The following is a 19,213-nucleotide window of genomic DNA, read 5'->3' on the forward strand; positions in this document are numbered from 1 at the left end:
TTATATATTGGAAATAACTGGCATGTAACAGGCATATAACTGAGAGCAGCATTTAACATGCAAAACAGAATGCTGTCCTCAGTTGCACATGCACATTTCTCATTAGGTAATTAAGAGAGACACCTTTATGTGATGGTAAAATGTGGCCCTTCAGTACTAAAAAAGAGACATGATGTATGGTATGAAGAGACATTAAAAAGAATGCCATTGTTTAGAGAGAAGATGAGTGTGAGGGATATGATAGACGTATATAAAACAATTCATGGTATAGAAAATATCATACCATTAGATAATTATATTAGGAGGTTAGTCTATATGTCCCTTGCAGTTCCTTCTAAGCCTATAGTTACCCTCATAGTTACTTTTTCTCATAGTAGAAGAACAAGGGGACATTCAATGAAATTGAAAGTAAGCACATTTAAAACTAGTAAAACTTTTTTTAAACACATAATTGACCTGTCAAACTCACTGCCACCAGATATAATTGGAGCCAAGAGCTTTGTATCCAAGGGTTTAGAAAAGGATTAGACATTTTTATGGATGACTACTCACAGTTACCTAGATAAAATTGAAACATTGTTATATGAGATATAAGCCCCCATGCTTCCAGGCATAAGTGAGGCTTTGCTTACTTGAAGGTAGGAAGAAATTCCTCCTACAAACAGGCTATTTCTTAATAGTCCATTATAGGAATTTTTGCTCCCAACTCTAAAGTATTTATTGCTGTCCACTGTCAGAGACAGGATATTGGACTAGATGGACCACAGTTCTGAGCAGTATTATAATTCCTGTATAGAGAGGAAATGGTGCAAAGCTTTTTATACTATCAGTGGGGAATCTTTGCAATGTATCTTCCTTTTATTGAATATTTATTATTCTCCTTAAAAATATTCTTTTGAGTAGCTGAGTAATTCATCCCACCCTTCCTCTTTCATCTGTTCCAATATAACAGAAAACAGACATCACATGGTGCAATGCACTTGAATGTTACTCATTCCCTTAATGTAGCAAGTGCTACAAACAGCCACTTTTCTCATACTAAAACTAGCAGCAACATCTTAGATTTGGACTTCGCTATTTCTTTGTAATCTCATTTCTGTAACAGGCTTGCTGTTCCCAGTCAAGCATGACAAATGTTTACTGTCCTTTGCTTTATTTGTTATAAATTGTTCTTTGTAAAAGTAGCTGAAATGGTTGCACAGTTGTGATTGACCAGTTAACATTTTAAAAGGCTAACAGCTCTTCTCAAGGATAACTGAAATGGATGTTCATTATCCTTCAAGCCCTGATTTAGCACTTCCAAACAGATTAGCATTTTTACAGAATGGCATTTTTACAGTAGCATTGTTGTTGGTTTCTAGCAGCAGTTTCTTTGTGGATTCAATCTTCTTTCTCTACCTAATTATTTCGACATATACAAACAATTGTTTTTTTAAGAAAATGTCCTTCATCTCGAAAGTAACCTTGACATTTATCTGGTCTTGTTGGGCTCCCCCTCTTCTCAGCATCCCCACTTCCATTGTTGTTGGTGACACAATGCTAAACAAAAAGCTTTCATAATGCCTTTTGATTGGTAACAATTACAACATGAACCATGGTCAGTATTTGACACTAGATGTCACAGTAATTAAATGTTTGAGATGGAGAAATGGGAGAAAGAATGAAGTAGGTTGCCATTTAATGAGGTAAGAAGATTTTTGTTTAAAAGCGTGCTGGATCTGAGTCTCTTCTTGCTGGCATAAGTCAAGAGTAGCTCTATTGAAGTGACTGAGAAGAGAATCAGTCTCACTTTGGCGTGAACAGCATAACATTGCATTGTGTCACAAATATATCCATTTTCTTTGCCCTTTCCCCCCTTCTCTGAAATGGTCATGTTTTTAATGAATCGACAATAGTGCATCCAAATGTTGTATTGCTTTATATTAGTGCATTACATAAGTTATATATTTGTTTCACTTATGATGTTGGTCTGGCTTCATATCCTACCAAAGCCTATTCCCTAATTTGTGGCATATGTGCACAACACACCACATAGGTTGTAAAAATCAGATGCCCATGTTTAAACTTACACATCCATTAATATGCCATAATACAGTGAAAAAATATTTGGGTTTCTATTCTGCCACTATTTAACTTGAATTATCAATTAATTGATATTAGAGAGCTGCATAATATGTCTCTTTACACATTGTTCATATTCAGTATTCTGCTATCTTGATTATTTTGTGCATGTGTGTATTCCTCTTCCAGTTCTTAATCCTGCTTAACAGTACACAAAATATCAACCAACATAAAGCTTTTCTTTGTGCTGCTGATGTCTTTCTGTCATTCGGTATGAGAAAATGAAATGTAGCTTGCTGATGTCACTGTATGCATGAGTGGTTCATAGGTATGTGTAGTAATCAGTGTTACATAGCTTAAATTTAATTATGTGTTGAACAGAAGTGGAAATGCCTGAAATGATATGAAACTGAAACATTGAGATGCTGTGAAAAGCTGTTCCTTTCCCTAAATACATTTTTCTCTTGTTGCAGAATAAGGAATAACATCAACTGTGAAGGCTGGATGTTATGCTCATACCTTGTGTGGTCATAAAAAAGACAATCTCTTCAGAAAATATCTTTTTCATTACATAAATTAGAGCTGATTAGGCATGATGTGCTTAAGACTGAAATAACATGGATGTTAAAAATTGCTTTGGAAATAACACACACATGATTTAGCTGCCATAAAAATAACACATTTTTTACAGTTCTTACATTATAAGGACATTTAATAAAGTTCATGCTTCGCAACCTGGTAGTCCTGAACAGATTTCAGGGGGTTGCAGCCATCTTCCCTTTCTTTGTGGCTACATGGTGCTTGAAATATTTTTACTCTTGTAACATGGAGTCATGGTACAGAAAAGATTGAGAATCAGTGATACAGTTTACAGCCCTTCATGTCAATTAAGAACATAAGAACAGCCTTACTGAGTCAGACCAGTGGTCCATCTAGCCCAATATCCTGTCTTCTGACAGTGTGGCCAATGCCAGGTGTTTCAGAGGGAACGAACAGAACAGGTAATCATCAAGTGATCCATCCCCTGTCACCCATTCCCAACTTCTGGCAAACAGAGGCTAGGGACAGTGGTGTAGCCAGGTGGAGGGCAGAGGGGGAGTGGAAAAAAAAAAGGTGCCACCATCTGCAGCGCTTTTACTGACGGGGAAGCGCTCTGGGTCTTCGGCGGCGGGACCTTCGCTCGCTCCTCAGGTCCTCAGCGGCATTTCGGGGATGAAGCTTCAGTGCCGCTGAAGACTCATAGACTCATAGACTCTAGGACTGGAAGGGACCTTGAGAGGTCATCGAGTCCAGTCCCCTGCCCTCATAGCAGGACCAAATACTGTCTAGACCATCCCTAATAGACATTTATCTAACCTACTCTTAAATATCTCCAGAGATGGAGATTCCACAACTTCCCTAGGCAATCTATTCCAGTGTTTAACTACCCTGACAGTTAGGAACTTTTTCCTAATGTCCAACCTAAATCTCCCTTGCTGCAGTTCAAGCCCATTGCTTCTTGTTCTATCATTGGAGGCTAAAGTGAACAAGTTTTCTCCCTCCTCCTGATGACACCCTTTTAGATACCTGAAAACTGCTATCATGTCCCCTCTCAGTCTTCTCTTTTCCAAACTAAACAAACCCAATTGTTTCAGCCTTCCTTCATAGGTCATGTTCTCAAGACCTTTAATCATTCTTGTTGCTCTTCTCTGGACCCTCTCCAATTTCTCCACATCTTTCTTGAAATGCGGTGCCCAGAACTGGACACAATACTCCAGTTGAGGCCTAACCAGCGCAGAGTAAAGCGGAAGAATGACTTCTCGTGTCTTGTTTACAACACACCTGTTAATGCATCCCAGAATCACGTTTGCATTTTTTGCAACAGTATCACGCTGTTGACTCATATTAAGCTTGTGGTCCACTATGACCCCTAGATCTCTTTCTGCCATACTCCTTCCTAGACAGTCTCTTCCCACTCTGTATGTGTGAAACTGATTGTTCCTTCCTAGGTGGAGCACTTTGCATTTATCTTTATTGAACTTCATCCTGTTTACCTCAGACCATTTCTCCAATTTGTCCAGATCGTTTTGAATTTTGACCCTGCCCTCCAAAGCAGTTGCAATCCCTCCCAGTTTGGTATCGTCTGCAAACTTAATAAGCATACTTTCTATGCCAACATCAGTGTTGGCATAGAAAGATATTGAACAGAGCCAGTCCCAAAACAGACCCCTGCGGAACCCCACTTGTTATACCTTTCCAGCAGGATTGGGAGCCATTAATAACTACTCTCTGAGTACGGTTATCCAGCCAGTTATGCACCCACCTTATAGTAGCCCCATCTAAATTGTACTTTCCTAGTTTATCTATAAGAATATCATGCGAGACTGTATCAAGTGCCTTACTAAAGTCTAGGTATATCACATCCACCGCTTCTCCCTTATCCACAAGGCTCGTTATCCTATCAAAGAATGCTATCAGATTAGTTTGACACGATTTGTTCTTTACAAATCCATGCTGGCTATTCCCTATCATCTTACCACCTTCCAAGTGTTTGCAGATGATTTCTTTAATTACTTGCTCCATTATCTTCCCTGGCACAGAAGTTAAACTAACTGGTCTGTAGTTTCCTGGGTTGTTTTTATTTCCCTTTTTATAGATGGGCACTATATTTGCCCCCTTCCAGTCTTCTGGAATCTCCCCCGTCTCCCATGATTTCCCAAAGATAATAGCTAGAGGCTCAGATACCTCCTCTATTAACTCCTTGAGTATTCTAGGATGCATTTCATCAGGCCCTGGTGACTTGCAGGCATCTAACTTTTCTAAGTCATTTTTTACTTGCTCTTTTTTTATTTTATCTTCTAAACCTACCCTCTTCCCGTAAGCATTCAGTATATTAGACATTCCTTCAGACTTCTCAGTGAAGACCGAAACAAAGAAGTCATTAAGCATCTCTGCCATTTCCAAGTCTCCCGTTACTGTTTCCCCCTCCTCACTGAGCAGTGGGCCTACCCTGTCCTTGGTCTTCTTCTTGCTTCTAATGTATTGATAAAAAGTCTTCTTGTTTCCCTTTATTCCCATAGCTAGTTTGAGCTCATTTTGTGCCTTTGCCTTTCTAATCTTACCTCTGCATTCCTGTGTTATTTGCCTATATTCGTCCTTTGTAATCTGACCTAGTTTCCATTTTTTATATGACGCCTTTTTATTTTGTAGGTCACGCAAGATCTCGTGGTTAAGCCAAGGTCGTCTTTTGCCACATTTTCTATCTTTCCTAACCATCGGAATAGCTTGCTTTTGGGCCCTTAATAGCGTCCCTTTGAAAAACTGCCAACTCTCCTCAGTTGTTTTTCCCCTCAGTCTTGATTCCCATGGGACCTTACCTATCAGCTCTCTGAGCTTACCAAAATCTGCCTTCCTGAAATCCATTGTCTCTATTTTGCTGTATTCCCTTCTACCCTGCCTTAGAATTGCAAACTCTATGATTTCATGATCACTTTCACCCAAGCTTCCTTCTACTTTCAAATTCTCAACGAGTTCCTCCCTATTTGTTAAAATCAAGTCTAGAACAGCTTCCCCCCACTAGCTTTTTCAACTTTCTGAAATAAAAAGTTGTCTGCAATGCAGTCCAGGAACTTATTGGATAGTCTGTGCCCCGCGGTGTTATTTTCCCAACATTTATCTGGATAGTTGAAGTCCCCCATCACCACCAAATCTTGGGCTTTGGATGATTTTGTTAGTTGTTTGAAAAAAGCCTCATCCACCTCTTCCACCTGATTAGGTGGCCTGTAGTAGTCTCCCAGCACAACATCACCCGTCTTTTTTACCCCTTTTAGCCTAACCCAGAGACTCTCAACACTTCCATCTCCTATGTCCTCCTCCACCTCAGTCCAAGTGTGTACATTTTTAATATATAAGGCAACACCTCCTCCCTTTTTCCCCTGTCTATCCTTCCTGAGTAAACTATACCCATCCACACCAACATTCCAGTCATGTGTATTATCCCACCAAGTTTCAGTAATGCCAACAATGTAATAGTTGTATTTATTTATTAGCACTTCCAGTTCTTCCTGCTTATTATCCATACTTCTTGCATTTGTATATAGGCATCTAAGATACTGGTTTGATCTTGCCTCCCAGCTTTGCCCTGACCCTCCTTTCTCTCTGCCATTATAGCCCGTGCTCCCTCCTGTTTCCAACCCATCTCCCAGGTCTTTGTTCCCCACTTACCTGTGGGGTTTGCTCACCTGTCCCCGTCGAACCTAGTTTAAAGCCCTCCTTACTAGGTTAGCCAGTCTGTGCGCAAAGACACCCAAAGTGAATGAAGATCTCGCCACTAAAGTGCCACCGAAGACCCAGAGCACTGCCCCGTCAGTAAAAGTGCTGCCTTTTTTTTTTTTTTTTTGCTCCAGAGTGAGTAAAATTAAAAAGGCACCACTTGTACTTGGTGGGGGAGCGGCCGCTTGCCCGCTCCCCCTAGCTACGCTAATGGTTAAGGACACTTCAGAGCTTGGTTTTGCTAATAGCCACTGATGGACCTATCCTCCATGAACTTATCCAGTTCTTTTTTTTAACCCTGTTATAGGCTTGGCTTTCACAACATCCTTTAGCAAAGAATTGTGTGAAGAAATAATTCCTTTTGTTTGTTTTAAACCTGCTGCCTATTAATTTCATTTGGTGACTGTAGTTCTTGTGTTATGAGAAGGAGGAAACAACACTTCCTTATTTACTTTCTTCACACCAGTCATGATTTTATAGAGCTCTTCCATATCCCCTCTTAGTCTTCTCTTTTCTAAGCTGAAAAGTCCCAGTCTTATTAATCTCTCCTCATATGGAAGCTGTTCCAGACCTCAATAATTTTTGCTGCCCTTTTCTTTACCTTTTCCAATTTCAGTGTGTCTTTTTTGAGATGGGGTGACCAGATCTGCACGCAATATTCAAGATGTGGGCGTACCATAGAGGCAATATGATATTTTCTGTTTTATTATCTATCCCTTTCCTAATGATTCTCAGCATTCTGTTAGCTTTTTTTGACTGCTGCTGCACACTGAATAGTTGTTTTCAGAGAACTATCCACAATGACTCCAAGATCTCTTTCTTGAGTGGTAATAGCTAATTTAGACCCTATCATTTTACATGTGTAGTTGGCATTATGTTTTCCAGAGTGCATTACTTTGCATTTATCAACATTGAATTTAATATGTCATTTTGTTGCTGTGTTATAAAAACATATACATATAAATGTCTTTTGGAATAAGGACATCCGTGGGGTCTGAATCTGATCTCACTGTTTTAAATGGACTTACTCCTGATTTACATAATGGTGTAACTGTGATCAGAATCGAGCCCAGGTATGTGTCCTTGAAGAGTTTTAAAAACACAGAGGGCAGTTTTGACCTGGACTATAAAATCCATGAGGAACCAGTAGCATTGTTGAGGATGAGCATGTTGTGATGCCATGTATTTCTAGATATGAACCAGGGGGCAGCACTGTTCTGCATATGCTGTCTTCTTCTATGGTTGAGGTTGCCGTGAGCACACCAAGCCATGCTCAGCTCCCTCTGCTGGCTCCCAGCCAATTTCAGATGCCAGTTTTAGGCCTTGGGCCTAATCTTTGACACATTAAATGGATCATGCTCCAGCTGTCGTAAAGATCAAAATTCAACATATGGATGTCTGCAACAGTTGCACTCCTCTGCAATGCTTAATTTGCAATGAAAGAGGGGCTGGGGCTCAAGCAATTTTTTTATATTCATAATTGACACAGCAAGCCCAGAGGTGCCTGAGTTCTGAACTGCCAGGCCCAGAAGTGTCAGAGCTCAGCCCTGGCAAGCCCTAGCAAAAATTAAGCACTCCATCTCTGGGACCATGAAGATCACAAAGCCAGGGATGAAGTGTCAGAGCTGGGGACAAAGTGTTCTTGATTTAGGGGATTTGGTACAAATTTCCAGAGGTGATCAGTCAAATGCAGGGCTGACCATCTTTAGGATATGTTCCAAAACATTCCTCTTTGAAAAAGCCTTTCCACCGTAGCAAGAATGACAGTGACAACATTCTACACAAACACCTTCCCTTGCTAATCAAAACCCTCTAACTTTGTAACAAACAAATCAACCAACCAAAAAACAAAACAAGAAAAACTACCCCAAGTAGAGTGTTTCTCCAAAATGACAGGAATTCTGAAAGATGCTCCTCTCACCCAAGAGACACTCCTCTATCTTTGAGACAGTTAGATGAAGGAAGTGGAGACAAAGGCCTGGTCTACACTACGCGTTTAAACCGATTTTAGCGGCTTTAAACCGATTTAACGGCACACCCATCCACACTACGAGGTCCTTTATATCGATATAAAGGGCTCTTTAAATCGGTTTCTGTACTCCTCCCCAACGAGAGGAGTAGCGCTAAAATCGGTATTACCATATCAGATTAGGGTTAGTGTGGCCACAAATCGACGGTATTGGCCTCCGGGCGGTATCCCACAGTGCACCATTGTGACCGCTTTGGACAGCAATCTGAACTCAGATGCAGTGGCCAGGTAAACAGGAAAAGCCCCGCGAACTTTTGAATTACATTTCCTGTTTGCCCAGCGTGGAGCTCTGATCAGCACGGGTGGCCATGCAGTTCCAAATCCAAAAAGAGCTCCAGCATGGACCGTATGGGAGATACTGGATCTGATCGCTGTATGGGGAGACAAATCTGTTCTATCAGAGCTCTGTTACAAAAGACGAAATGCCAAAGCGTTTGAAAAAATCTCCAGGCTACAGAGTGCTGCGTGACAAGCGTTACGGAAAGCCAAAGAATCAAATGGATGCTCATGGAGGGAGGGATGGGGTACTGAGGACTCCAGCTATCCCACAGTCCACAGCAGTCTCTGAAAACTATTTGCATTCTTGGCTGAGCTCCCAGTGCCTGTAGGTTCAAACACATTGTCCGGCGTGGTTCAGGGTATAGCTCGTCAATTTACTCCCTTCCCCCACCACGTGAAAGAAAAGGGAAAGAAATCGTTTCTTGACTTTTTTCAATATCACAGCAGCGGGATGCTGGGCTCCTCTCCCCCGCACCGCTTAATGTCCTACCTGGACTGTCATAAAATGAGGGGGAGGTCGGCCGGGGGCACAAAGACAAAACTGGGAATGACTCCCTGAGTCAATCCCTCCTTTATGGTTTCTAAAAATAGAGTCAGTCCTGCCTAGAATATGGGGCAAGTGTACTAGAGAACCAATGTATCAGAGAGCACAGCTGCTCCGTGTCAGATCCTGCAAAAATGATGAGCTGCATGCCATTCACCTGCAACAACCCCACCCGTTGCTTCCCTCCTCCCCCAACCTTCCTGGGCTACCGTGGCAGTGTCACCCCCCATTTGTGTCATGAAGTTATAAAGAACGCAGGAATAAGAAACAGTGGCTTGTTAGTGAGATAGCAGCGGGAGGCTGCCTTCCCCTCATTTTATGACAGTCCAGGTAGGACATTAAGCGGTGCAGGGGAGAGGAGCCCAGCATCCCGCTGCTATGATAGTCCAGGCAGTACAGAATCTTTTCTTTACACAGGAAAGGGAAGGGGCTGATGGAGCTCAGCCCCCTGTTGCTATGATGAGGACGGTTACCAGCCAGGGGCACCCATGATAGCAGCAGACAGTACGGAACGACAGATAACCGTCATCTTACTGCCAATTTACAATGGCAGCAGACGGTACAGAACGACTGATAACCGTCTCTGCTATCATGCAAAAGCAAACGAATGCTGCTGTGTAGCGCTGCAGTAATGCCTCTGTCCGCGGCAACCAATACACATACGGTGACAGTAAAAAAAAAGCTGAACGGGCTCCATGGTTGCCGTGCTATGGTGTCTGCCAGGGCAATCCAGGGAAAAAGGGCGCGAAATGATTGTCTGCCATTGTTTTCCCGGAGGAAGGAATGACTGATGACATTTACCCAGAATGACCTGCAACAATGATTTTTGCCCCATCAGGCACTGGGATCTCAACCCAGAATTCCAAGGGGCGGGGGAGACTGCGGGAACTATGGGATAGCTACAGAATAGCTACCCACAGTGCAACACTCCAGAAATCGACGCTAGCCTTGGACCATGGACGCACACCACCGAATTAATGTGGTTAGTGTGGCCGTGTGCACTCGACTTTACACAATCTGTTTTACAAAACCGGTTTATGTAAAATCGGAATAATCCCGTAGTGTAGACGTACCCAAAGCCACACATTTAATTAGGAAACACATGGAGAGAGGGTGGACAGAGAAGAGTCACTAATTTTGTCAGAAGATACTGTATTTGTAATATCTGCGTAAATATGACACCACTTTGTAAAACAAAATCAATAAGTCTTCATCTCTAAAACACAGAACCATGGAGAGCCCTCCCATTTCCATGTTGTTAAAATAACAAATAATTTTTCATTTGAATGTCTGTCACACTCATGCTCTAAAACAATTTGTATTTCCACAATATTTGTGCTTTTCCTCATTCATGTACATCCTCAACAATGATGATGTGCCCCAGCTGCGCTACTCTGAGCTAATCGGCTTCTTGTGTTATAGTCAGAGGTGCTTAGCTCAGAGCTTAGTTCAGCAAAACCACATCCAGTTTCCCTGAATTTTTGGCTCACAGTTCTGTGGTGCATGAAAGCTAAAGGTACAGTTCTGCAAATGCAGAATTCTTGTAATGTAAATATCAATACAGCAACAAATATATGCATGCTCATTTTCTTGAAGATGTAAGCGTAGCTGAAAAGCCATAAGCATATTTTTCAGGCCAGCATTTCAGAATATAAGAAAAACGAAAAATCATTTTTATGTAAGGAAACTGGAAAATAAACCAAAAAAAACCCCTGTACACCCTTCCTATGTGCAATTAATATTTTTTAAAATTACACCTCTACCTCAATATAACGCAGTCCTTGGGAGCCAAAAAATCTTACCGCATTATAGGTGAAACCGTGTTATATTGAACTTACTTTGATCCACCGGAGTGCGCAGCCCCCCTGGAGCACTGCTTTACCGCATTATATCCAAATTCGTGTTATATTGGGTGGCGTTATATCAAGGTAGCTGTGTATATGTTGATTTGTCTGCAATATTTTGTCACGATCTCAAAAGAAGGTGAATACAATTTTATGACTCAGTAGAAAAAAGAGTAATTGACATTTCTTTTGGACTTCCCTTTTGTAAAAATATAAATAATAGAAATGCTAAGGAATGCAATATAGAGTATCTAGCTATATTAGCTTACAGGCACAAATTAACAATTAGTTAAACAAGTCTCAGAAAGTTGGTCAATAAAAATAATGAATCATGAATTTACTAATGCTAATAATATTTTCACTGAACCAATTAAAATGCACAGCAGGCTAGGGAAAGATAAAGTAGAATTCCAATCTGAAATAACTCTGTTGACTCACGGTTTCATTGCTGGTAACCTAACCAGCCATGCACAGTTTGACATACAACTACAGTTTGTGAGACAGAAAAAATGAGGCAAAGATCACTTCAGCCGTCTTGTTGTGACGAATAAAAATTCTAAGCTGCCAAGTCTCATTGTTTCAATGTAAAATGCAAGAGTCCCATGTAGACTAAACTATAAAATAGTAAATCAGTTATTTCACATAGTCAGCACAATCTGCAGGTCTGTTCTGTAAGAGATTTCTGTACTTTGGAACTTTGTGTTTTCCCCCAGATACTCTGCTGTTCTTGCATATGATCTCTCAAATGTGCTGTTTCACAGTGTGGAGTTACTTTATGTAATTTTATGGTCCCCAGACAATACTTGTTGAATTCATAGAGCATCTCATGGGTAATCCATCTGGCAATCACAGAATCATGCAGCAAAACTTCCCTCCACTCCACCCTCAATCACAATGGCTTGTTGCATCTCTCTCTAATTGGATACCCCAAATGCATATAAATACTATACTGTACTCTAGCTAATGATGAACTGTTTTGCAGCAATCAAAATAGCTCCGGGAAGACTCATTTTTTAATTTATAAAATGCATGCAGTTCCCAATCTTAGAGAGAATGGACAATAGTTAATAAACACCTACAGTTGTGTTCCTTTTAGATTTCTAGAAATGTCTTTGATTTGTTTTCTAGATTGATTTTTCACATCACAGCTTTTTAACTCATGACAACTTAGCTGATGGCAGAGAAGCATAAGTGTGTAGAAATATCATTAACACCTCCTTAACCATACTTAGGCCCCAAATTGGCAAGGTATGTGCAAGAGGATTTTCAGAAGCTCTCAGCATTGTCCTAACCCTGGTCCTGTTGACTCCTGTAGGAGCAGAGTTTGGCAAACACTGTATGCTTTTGAAAGAACAATCTTTACCTAAGCCTGCCTTTAAGGTTGTGAATAGTCCCATTGACTTCAATGGGACCACCTACCAAATACCTTCCTGAGGGTGTAACGCTTTTTTTTCTGCCATCTGATCCAACCAGAGCTCCTCCTGTCCAAAAGTCAAATGCCCAGGTAACATACCATATTAAAGCTGGTTAGTATTAGTGGGGGAAGATGATTTGAAGGTTAAAATTAGAGCAAAAAGATAACCCAGGAGAGTGGGATGATTGATTATTTAGAGAGCAAAGGTTCATAAGGGAAATCCCTGCATCTGTGTTCAGAGCCTAGTCCTGTAAGGTCCTGAGCATGCTCAACTCTCCTTCGTATCACCTCTCAGGACTTTTAGGGAGAGGATTCCTAAAATGCCAATCCAAGTAAAACATGCATCCAACGAAGTGGGTATTCACCTACGAAAGCTCGTGCTCCAATACGTCTGTTAGTCTATAAGGTGCCACAGGACTCTTTGCTGCTTTTACAGATCCAGACTAACACGGCTACCCCTCTGATACTTGACACTTGAGAACAAATCTGATATCCCCAAAAATGTTGGGAGAAAAGATGATTGGCATGAATTGTATTCTTTGAGAGTGTCAGAAGGCAAGTGGACAAGGGAGACCCAGTGGATATAGTGTACTTGGACTTTCAGAAAGCCTTTGACCAGGTCCCACACCAAAGGCTCTTAAGCAAAGTAATCAATCAAAGGATAAGAGGAAAGGTCCAGTATATGGCTAAAAGATAGGAAACAAAGGGTAGGATAAATGTTCAGTTTTCCGAATGGAGAGAGGCAAATAGCAGGGTCCCCCAAGGATCTGTCCTGGCAACTGTGCCATTCAACATATTCATTAATGATCTAGAAAAGGCTGTAAACAGGTGGCAAAGTTTACAGATAATACTAAATTGTGGAAGATGGTTAAGTCCAAATTGACTGCAAAGAGTTATAGAGGAATCTCCCAAAAGTGGGTGACTGGGCAAAAAAATGGCAGATAAAATTCAATCTTGACAAGTGCAAAGTAATGCACACTAGAAAAAATAATCCCAATGATACGTACAAAATGATGGGGTTTAAATTAGGTGTTTTCACTCAAGAAGGAGATCTTGGAGTCATTGTGGATAGTTCGATGAAAACATCTGCTCAGAGTGCAGCAGCAGTCAAAAAAGCTAACAATGTTAGGAACCGTTAAGAACAGGATAGATAATAAGACAGAAAATATCATAATGCCACTGTGTAAATCTTTGATATGCCCACACATTGAATACTGCATGCAGTTTTGGTCACTCCTCTCAAAAAGATATATTAGAATTGGAAAAGGTTCAGAAAAGGGCAGCAAAAATGATTGGGGTATGGAACAGCTTCCATATGAGGAGAGATTAAAAAGACAGGGACTTTTCATCTTAGAAAAGAGATGACTAAGGGGGGATGTGAGAGAGGTCTATAAAATCATGACTGGTGTGGAGAAAGTGAATAATTAAGTGTTATTTACCCCTTCACATAATTCAGGGGGTCAACCAATGAAATTAATAGGCAGCAAGTTTAAAAAAAAACACAAGGAAGTACTTCTTCACATAATGCACAATCAATCTGTGGAACTCATTGCCAGGGGATATAGTAAAGGCCAAGACTATTAACAGAGTTCAAAGAAGAACTGCATAAGTTCCTGGAGGATGGGTCTATCAATTAGCCAAGATGGTCAGGGATTCAGGGATACAACCCTATGCACCAGGTGTCCCTAAACCTCTAACAGCCAGAAACTGAGATTGTATGACAGCAGATATATCACTCGATAACTGTTCTGTTCATTCCCTCTGAAGAATCTGACACTGGCCACTGTCGGATGACAGCATATTGGGCTAGATGGACCATTGGTCTGATCCAGTATGGCCATCCATTCTTATGAAACATCTGAATTCCGCTTAAGCCCCAGACCTGGGAGGCACAGAGCACCCTCAATTCCCATTTCAGTTAATCAGCACTGAAGGCACTAATTAACTGAAAGATTGAGCACTTTACCTTCCTCTGTCATAGTAACAAGATTTACAAAATAATCTGTATCCCGTATCATTTGTATTCTATTTCAGTTTCATTATTTCTGCTCAATTAACATACAGGACACGAGTTTGAAATGTGTTAATATAACTAGTGAGTAAATGAGGGTCTAGCTGGCTTTTCTGACCTAGAAAATAAGTTAAGCAGATGTAGTAGGCTTCATATGTTGTGATTTTTCACCTTATTTTTAATTAATGTATTTACTAAGCATTAAATATTATGCCTTGTTATTAGTAATAAGAGTGTTTCCAGATCACAGACACATGCATAATTGCATCTAAAATATATTTGTACCATTACAGGTCATGGATTAACTGCAGTAAAGGAAAAAGCAGGAGCCACTCTAAGAATTCATAATGCGAGTTCAACATCTTCAGAAAGCGCACAACCTGCCACAACTGAGAGCAAAACACCAGGGATCAGTAAGTAGCTTATTAGTGCAAGCTGAACAAAACTTTTTGACAAATTATCAAATGTATACAATTTAGGAAATTCAAAGATTTTGGTGACAGAATCCAGTTGGTTGTGATTTGTTGAAGATAGCACAGTGTTGAAGATGTGTTGTGCCTGGCTCTTTTTCATTTTATTAGATTCCAGCGATGCCCCAGACCAGAGTTCCATTGGGGTTTCAGCCTCTTCTCCTTCATCTGGATCTCGTGGGATGCTGTCAACAATCACTAATGCTGTACAGAACACAGTGAGTAACTCCAGTGTGTCTTGTCTTCTCAAGTTCTGCTTCGTGCTCTCTAATTGCAAGTCACATTTGAAGATGAGGGTTTGGGAGTTTGTAACTGTTTGAAAAACAGTTTTTGAACCACAGATCTACAATGACACTTTCACACAAAAATAACTAGCTCAATATAAAGTTTCAGGTATATCAAAGAAAGTAACCAATTTAGGCTACACCTACACTGCGAGCTATGGGTGCAATTCCCAGCTTGCATACACATACTCAGGCTAGCTCGATGAGAGCTACTGCACCTATAAACAGTAGCCTAGCTGCAGTAGCACAGGCAGTGGCAGCAGAGGCACAGCTTAGCAATGCTGAGCCCTACCCACAAGATTCAGGTGAGTTTGTATTCAGCCTGCTTTTGAACCGTGCCACTACATCTGCTGCCCATGCCACCATGGCTCCACTACTGTTTCATTGAGCTAGCGCCAAGTATGTGTATGTGAGCTGGGAATCACATCGCTAGCTCAAAGTGTAGACATGGCCTTTGAGTGAACATTTGGAACTAGACTTAGTTTAAAAAAAATTCTGGCTGCTGCACTGTGTATGTCTATGCAAAGTCTTGGGAGTCATGTGGAGGTGTGGTGCTCTCGTGATTTTTATTAAAATCAAGTCCTTTGTGATTAACTTTGAGAGGAGGGTTTCTGATATTTTTGCTGGCAGATAAAACAAGACAATCCTACATTTGCTTGGTTCAAGACTTTTACTAAATTATTCCTTTTCTTCTCTAGCCTTGGCCTCTCCCTCTTTGCCTAGTCTCACATCTCAAGCTGTCTCTTTGACACTGCTCTCTGGATATCTTGGTGCCATCTCAAACTCAACATAGCAAAATTTGAACTAACTATTCATCTTTCCTCCCTTATCCATTATTACCATTGTCCTTTCCATATTCCTTGTGATCCAGGCTCAAAACCTAAACATTGCATTTCACTCTCTTCTTCCCTCTCCTCCGCTCTATCCCAGCTTTTGCTTAATCCTGTTGCTTCATCCATTTTACCTCTCCACTATCCATCCTCACCTTGCCTTGTTCCTTTCAGTGTGTATAAAATGCTACCTCTACAGTCATTTTCCTTTGAACTCTTTTGCTTGGTGCTCTAGCATGGGATTGCAGAAAATTGCAGGCAGCATCTAGGTAGCATAGATGGCAGGGTTTCCTTTGTGCAAAACTGGTGAGGGTGAAGTTCCCTTTCAATGATTGTCCAGCCCATTCGAAGCATACCATGAATAGCTTCGCTCTAATGTCAAAGATTGTGGGAACATGGGAAGATTTCCATTGACCACTCCCCGAGGGCTGCAGTGAGGGTCACAGGGTCAGTGAGGTTGTAGCTATCTACGATTTGCTGGTGGTGGGTTTGGATGAGATTGCCTGAGCTCCATGGGGAGGCCAGTCTGCAAGTGGGAGAATTAGGAGGGAGAACTGGAAAGTTACAGCTGTCCACGTGGGTGGTGAAGGCCATCGTATCAAGGTAACAAATGGTATCGAGAAGAAAAAGAGCAGTTCAGGTTCCTCATGGTAATGTAGTGACTCCTGCCTCTTGTTGAAAAAAGTTTCCTTCAATGTTCTAATACTGAGAACAGAGGCAGTCTTAACTGCTGAGACCTCTGTAAAGTTTTCCATGTTCAGCTCCTCATTTGAGAAGCTGCCAGACATAGAGTCTAGGCTAAAGACAGACCAGTTAGCAAGTGTAGGTTCTTCTTCCATGTAGCTGAACCAATGAGAGAGATGAATAAAGCTGGTGAGAGGACACAGAATCAATAGCTTCATGTGAGAGAATCTCCCATGTAGCAGTTCATTGCAGCTATCAAATGAAAAAAAAACTCAGTTACATGAGTGAGGTGAGCTCCTTTCATAAGGGTCCTTAACTTCAGAGGAACCTTTTGTACCTAAGATTTGCACTGACCCACTGCATGCCATTTAAAGGAAAAGATGACCCATCCATGTATACAAAGTAAATATGGCTTTACTCTCTGATTATTATTCTTTACTTTATTAAGAGAATTGCTATTGGGCATATTTCTTATTGACCTCAAGCTATTAAATATCATTCAAAATAAGTTAATTATAAAACCTTTGTATAGTACTTTTTCTCCTGGAAAATGGATTCAAAGCACAGTGCGATGATTGATGAAGTCATAAGTCCTATTATTAGTAAGGGTGGAGAAACTTTGGGGAGTTAAAAATTCAAAGTCAGTGTCAGCAGAACCAATGTTTTTTAACATAAAGTGTAAAGAAAATAACCACACTGCATTGTTTTATGTGCAGGGAAAAAGTGTTTTGACAGGTGGTCTAGATGCTTTGGAATTTATCGGCAAGAAAACCATGAATGTCCTGGCAGAAAGTGATCCTGGATTTAAGAAAACCAAAATACTGATGGAAAGAACAGTTTCCTTATCTCAGGTTGGATTGCTTCAAACCCTCTTTGTTAATGTGGTTGCAGATTACTGAGCAAGAATTTCATTCACATCAGTAGTAGGGTTAATTTAGTATAGTTAGACTTATGCAAATAAAAATTATGCATTGTGTCAGCTCCACTTTGTTCTCTGCAGGACTGCAAATTAATGTGTTTTGTAAAATTAGCACTTGCATATAAACAAGGATGTGCAGTTACCGATTTTCATAAGATACTGTGTCAGGTGATAAACATACTCTGGAGAAGTGCTCAAACCCTTAATGTTTTCTTAATAGTTATAAATCTGTATTCACACCAATACATACATAGTTGTAGTGCTTTCCTGGGGAATGAGTAATAGTGGAATATAGCATTCATTTTATTGGGAAAAAAATTAAAGCAGTAAAAAATTATTACTTATATCCTTTTAAATTAATGCTGTCATCTAGGGGAACAACATACTCAACAGCAATGCACCATGCCCTTACCATATGAGTCAAGTCATGAGCTGTGTCTTCAAAGATTCAGAGACCTTGTAACAGTATAATCTGAATATAATCATTGCCAGTACCAGTTACTTTAGCTCTCCAGGTACAGATGTTCAGTAACTGCTTACTACTTTTGCTCACTGCAATAGAATTTCATCAATAAACTGTGTCTGTGTTAATAAACACAGATAGACCTAGGTAGCATAAAACTTATAGGTAGTAAGGTTAAGGGAAATCCTATAGCAGTAGACATTAAAATGGCGCCTTTATATTACCACAATATTTTCCTGTTTGTAGAATGTAATATTGCAGTGAGATATTTTTCTCCCAATAAGATGTTTCATTTTTAACATCTACCACTGTAAGCAGAAACAGAATGATACTATTAGAACAGATCAAAAGTAAACTAATCCATGCTAAGCAAATTACATAATTATACACTTTACCTATATCTACTTGAGCAATGCTCCGAACGGCCATTACTGTTAAAAAAGAAATATGTATAGCCATAAAATATTATGGCCTCAGTACTGCAGTTGAAGTTTCTACATGGATCTGATTGCAAGATCAGGGCTTCGTTTTGGGTAATGTGTTTTTTGTAAAGCATTCCAAGGCACTTCGCAATGTAATATTGCAACTCTGGTAATAAAGGGGACTCTCTCAAGTAGTGTAGACTCAAAATTTGATCTAACTGAAAATTTATGATCTGAAGAAAGTCATCTAAATTGTAAGAACCAATTTTTCAAACACTGGACTACAGCTGTGTCTGCAAAAATACACATCTACATGAAACCAGCTAATTGCATGGGCAGGTATATGCATAAGTTTGGTCCTGAATGGGGCCTAAATAGGCAAGGGAAACAAGGGATGGGAGAAAGGAAGTGTTAAATGGAGGTAATAAGAGCTGGGGAAATGAGGCAGAGAAAGGTAAAGTGATTGCCTACGTTCGCACAGAAAGTCTGTGGTACAATAACTGAACCCAGTTCTCCTGAGTCGCAGTCCACTGCTTCCTTTTAATCCAATTTGTGCATGCAAAATTTAGATATGAAGAATTGTGTATGCAGTATTGAAAATGGGTCTCCTTTGAAAATCTGACACAATATACTTTGTGATCTAATGAATACTTTAATGTCATAAGATACCAAATTGAAATAGGAAATAGTGCAAACATGGTAGAGCTA

The 19,213-nt window shown here is 40.4% G+C and overlaps 1 protein-coding gene across 2 annotated transcripts in view; it reads left to right on the forward strand.

The window, feature by feature from the left end:
• FAM114A1 (family with sequence similarity 114 member A1) overlaps window positions 1–19,213 on the forward strand; it is a 67,077-nt gene that overhangs the window by 17,258 nt on the left and 30,606 nt on the right. For both annotated transcript variants that reach the window (XM_030564291.1, XM_030564292.1), the window contains exons 4-6: window positions 14,727–14,846; window positions 15,015–15,121; window positions 17,418–17,552. In XM_030564291.1, the coding sequence (XP_030420151.1) occupies window positions 14,727–14,846; window positions 15,015–15,121; window positions 17,418–17,552 (362 nt within the window). The remainder of the gene's footprint in view (window positions 1–14,726; window positions 14,847–15,014; window positions 15,122–17,417; window positions 17,553–19,213) is intronic.

This window comes from Gopherus evgoodei, chromosome 5 (assembly GCF_007399415.2).
Source record: "Gopherus evgoodei ecotype Sinaloan lineage chromosome 5, rGopEvg1_v1.p, whole genome shotgun sequence".
Lineage (NCBI taxonomy): Eukaryota > Metazoa > Chordata > Testudines > Testudinidae > Gopherus > Gopherus evgoodei.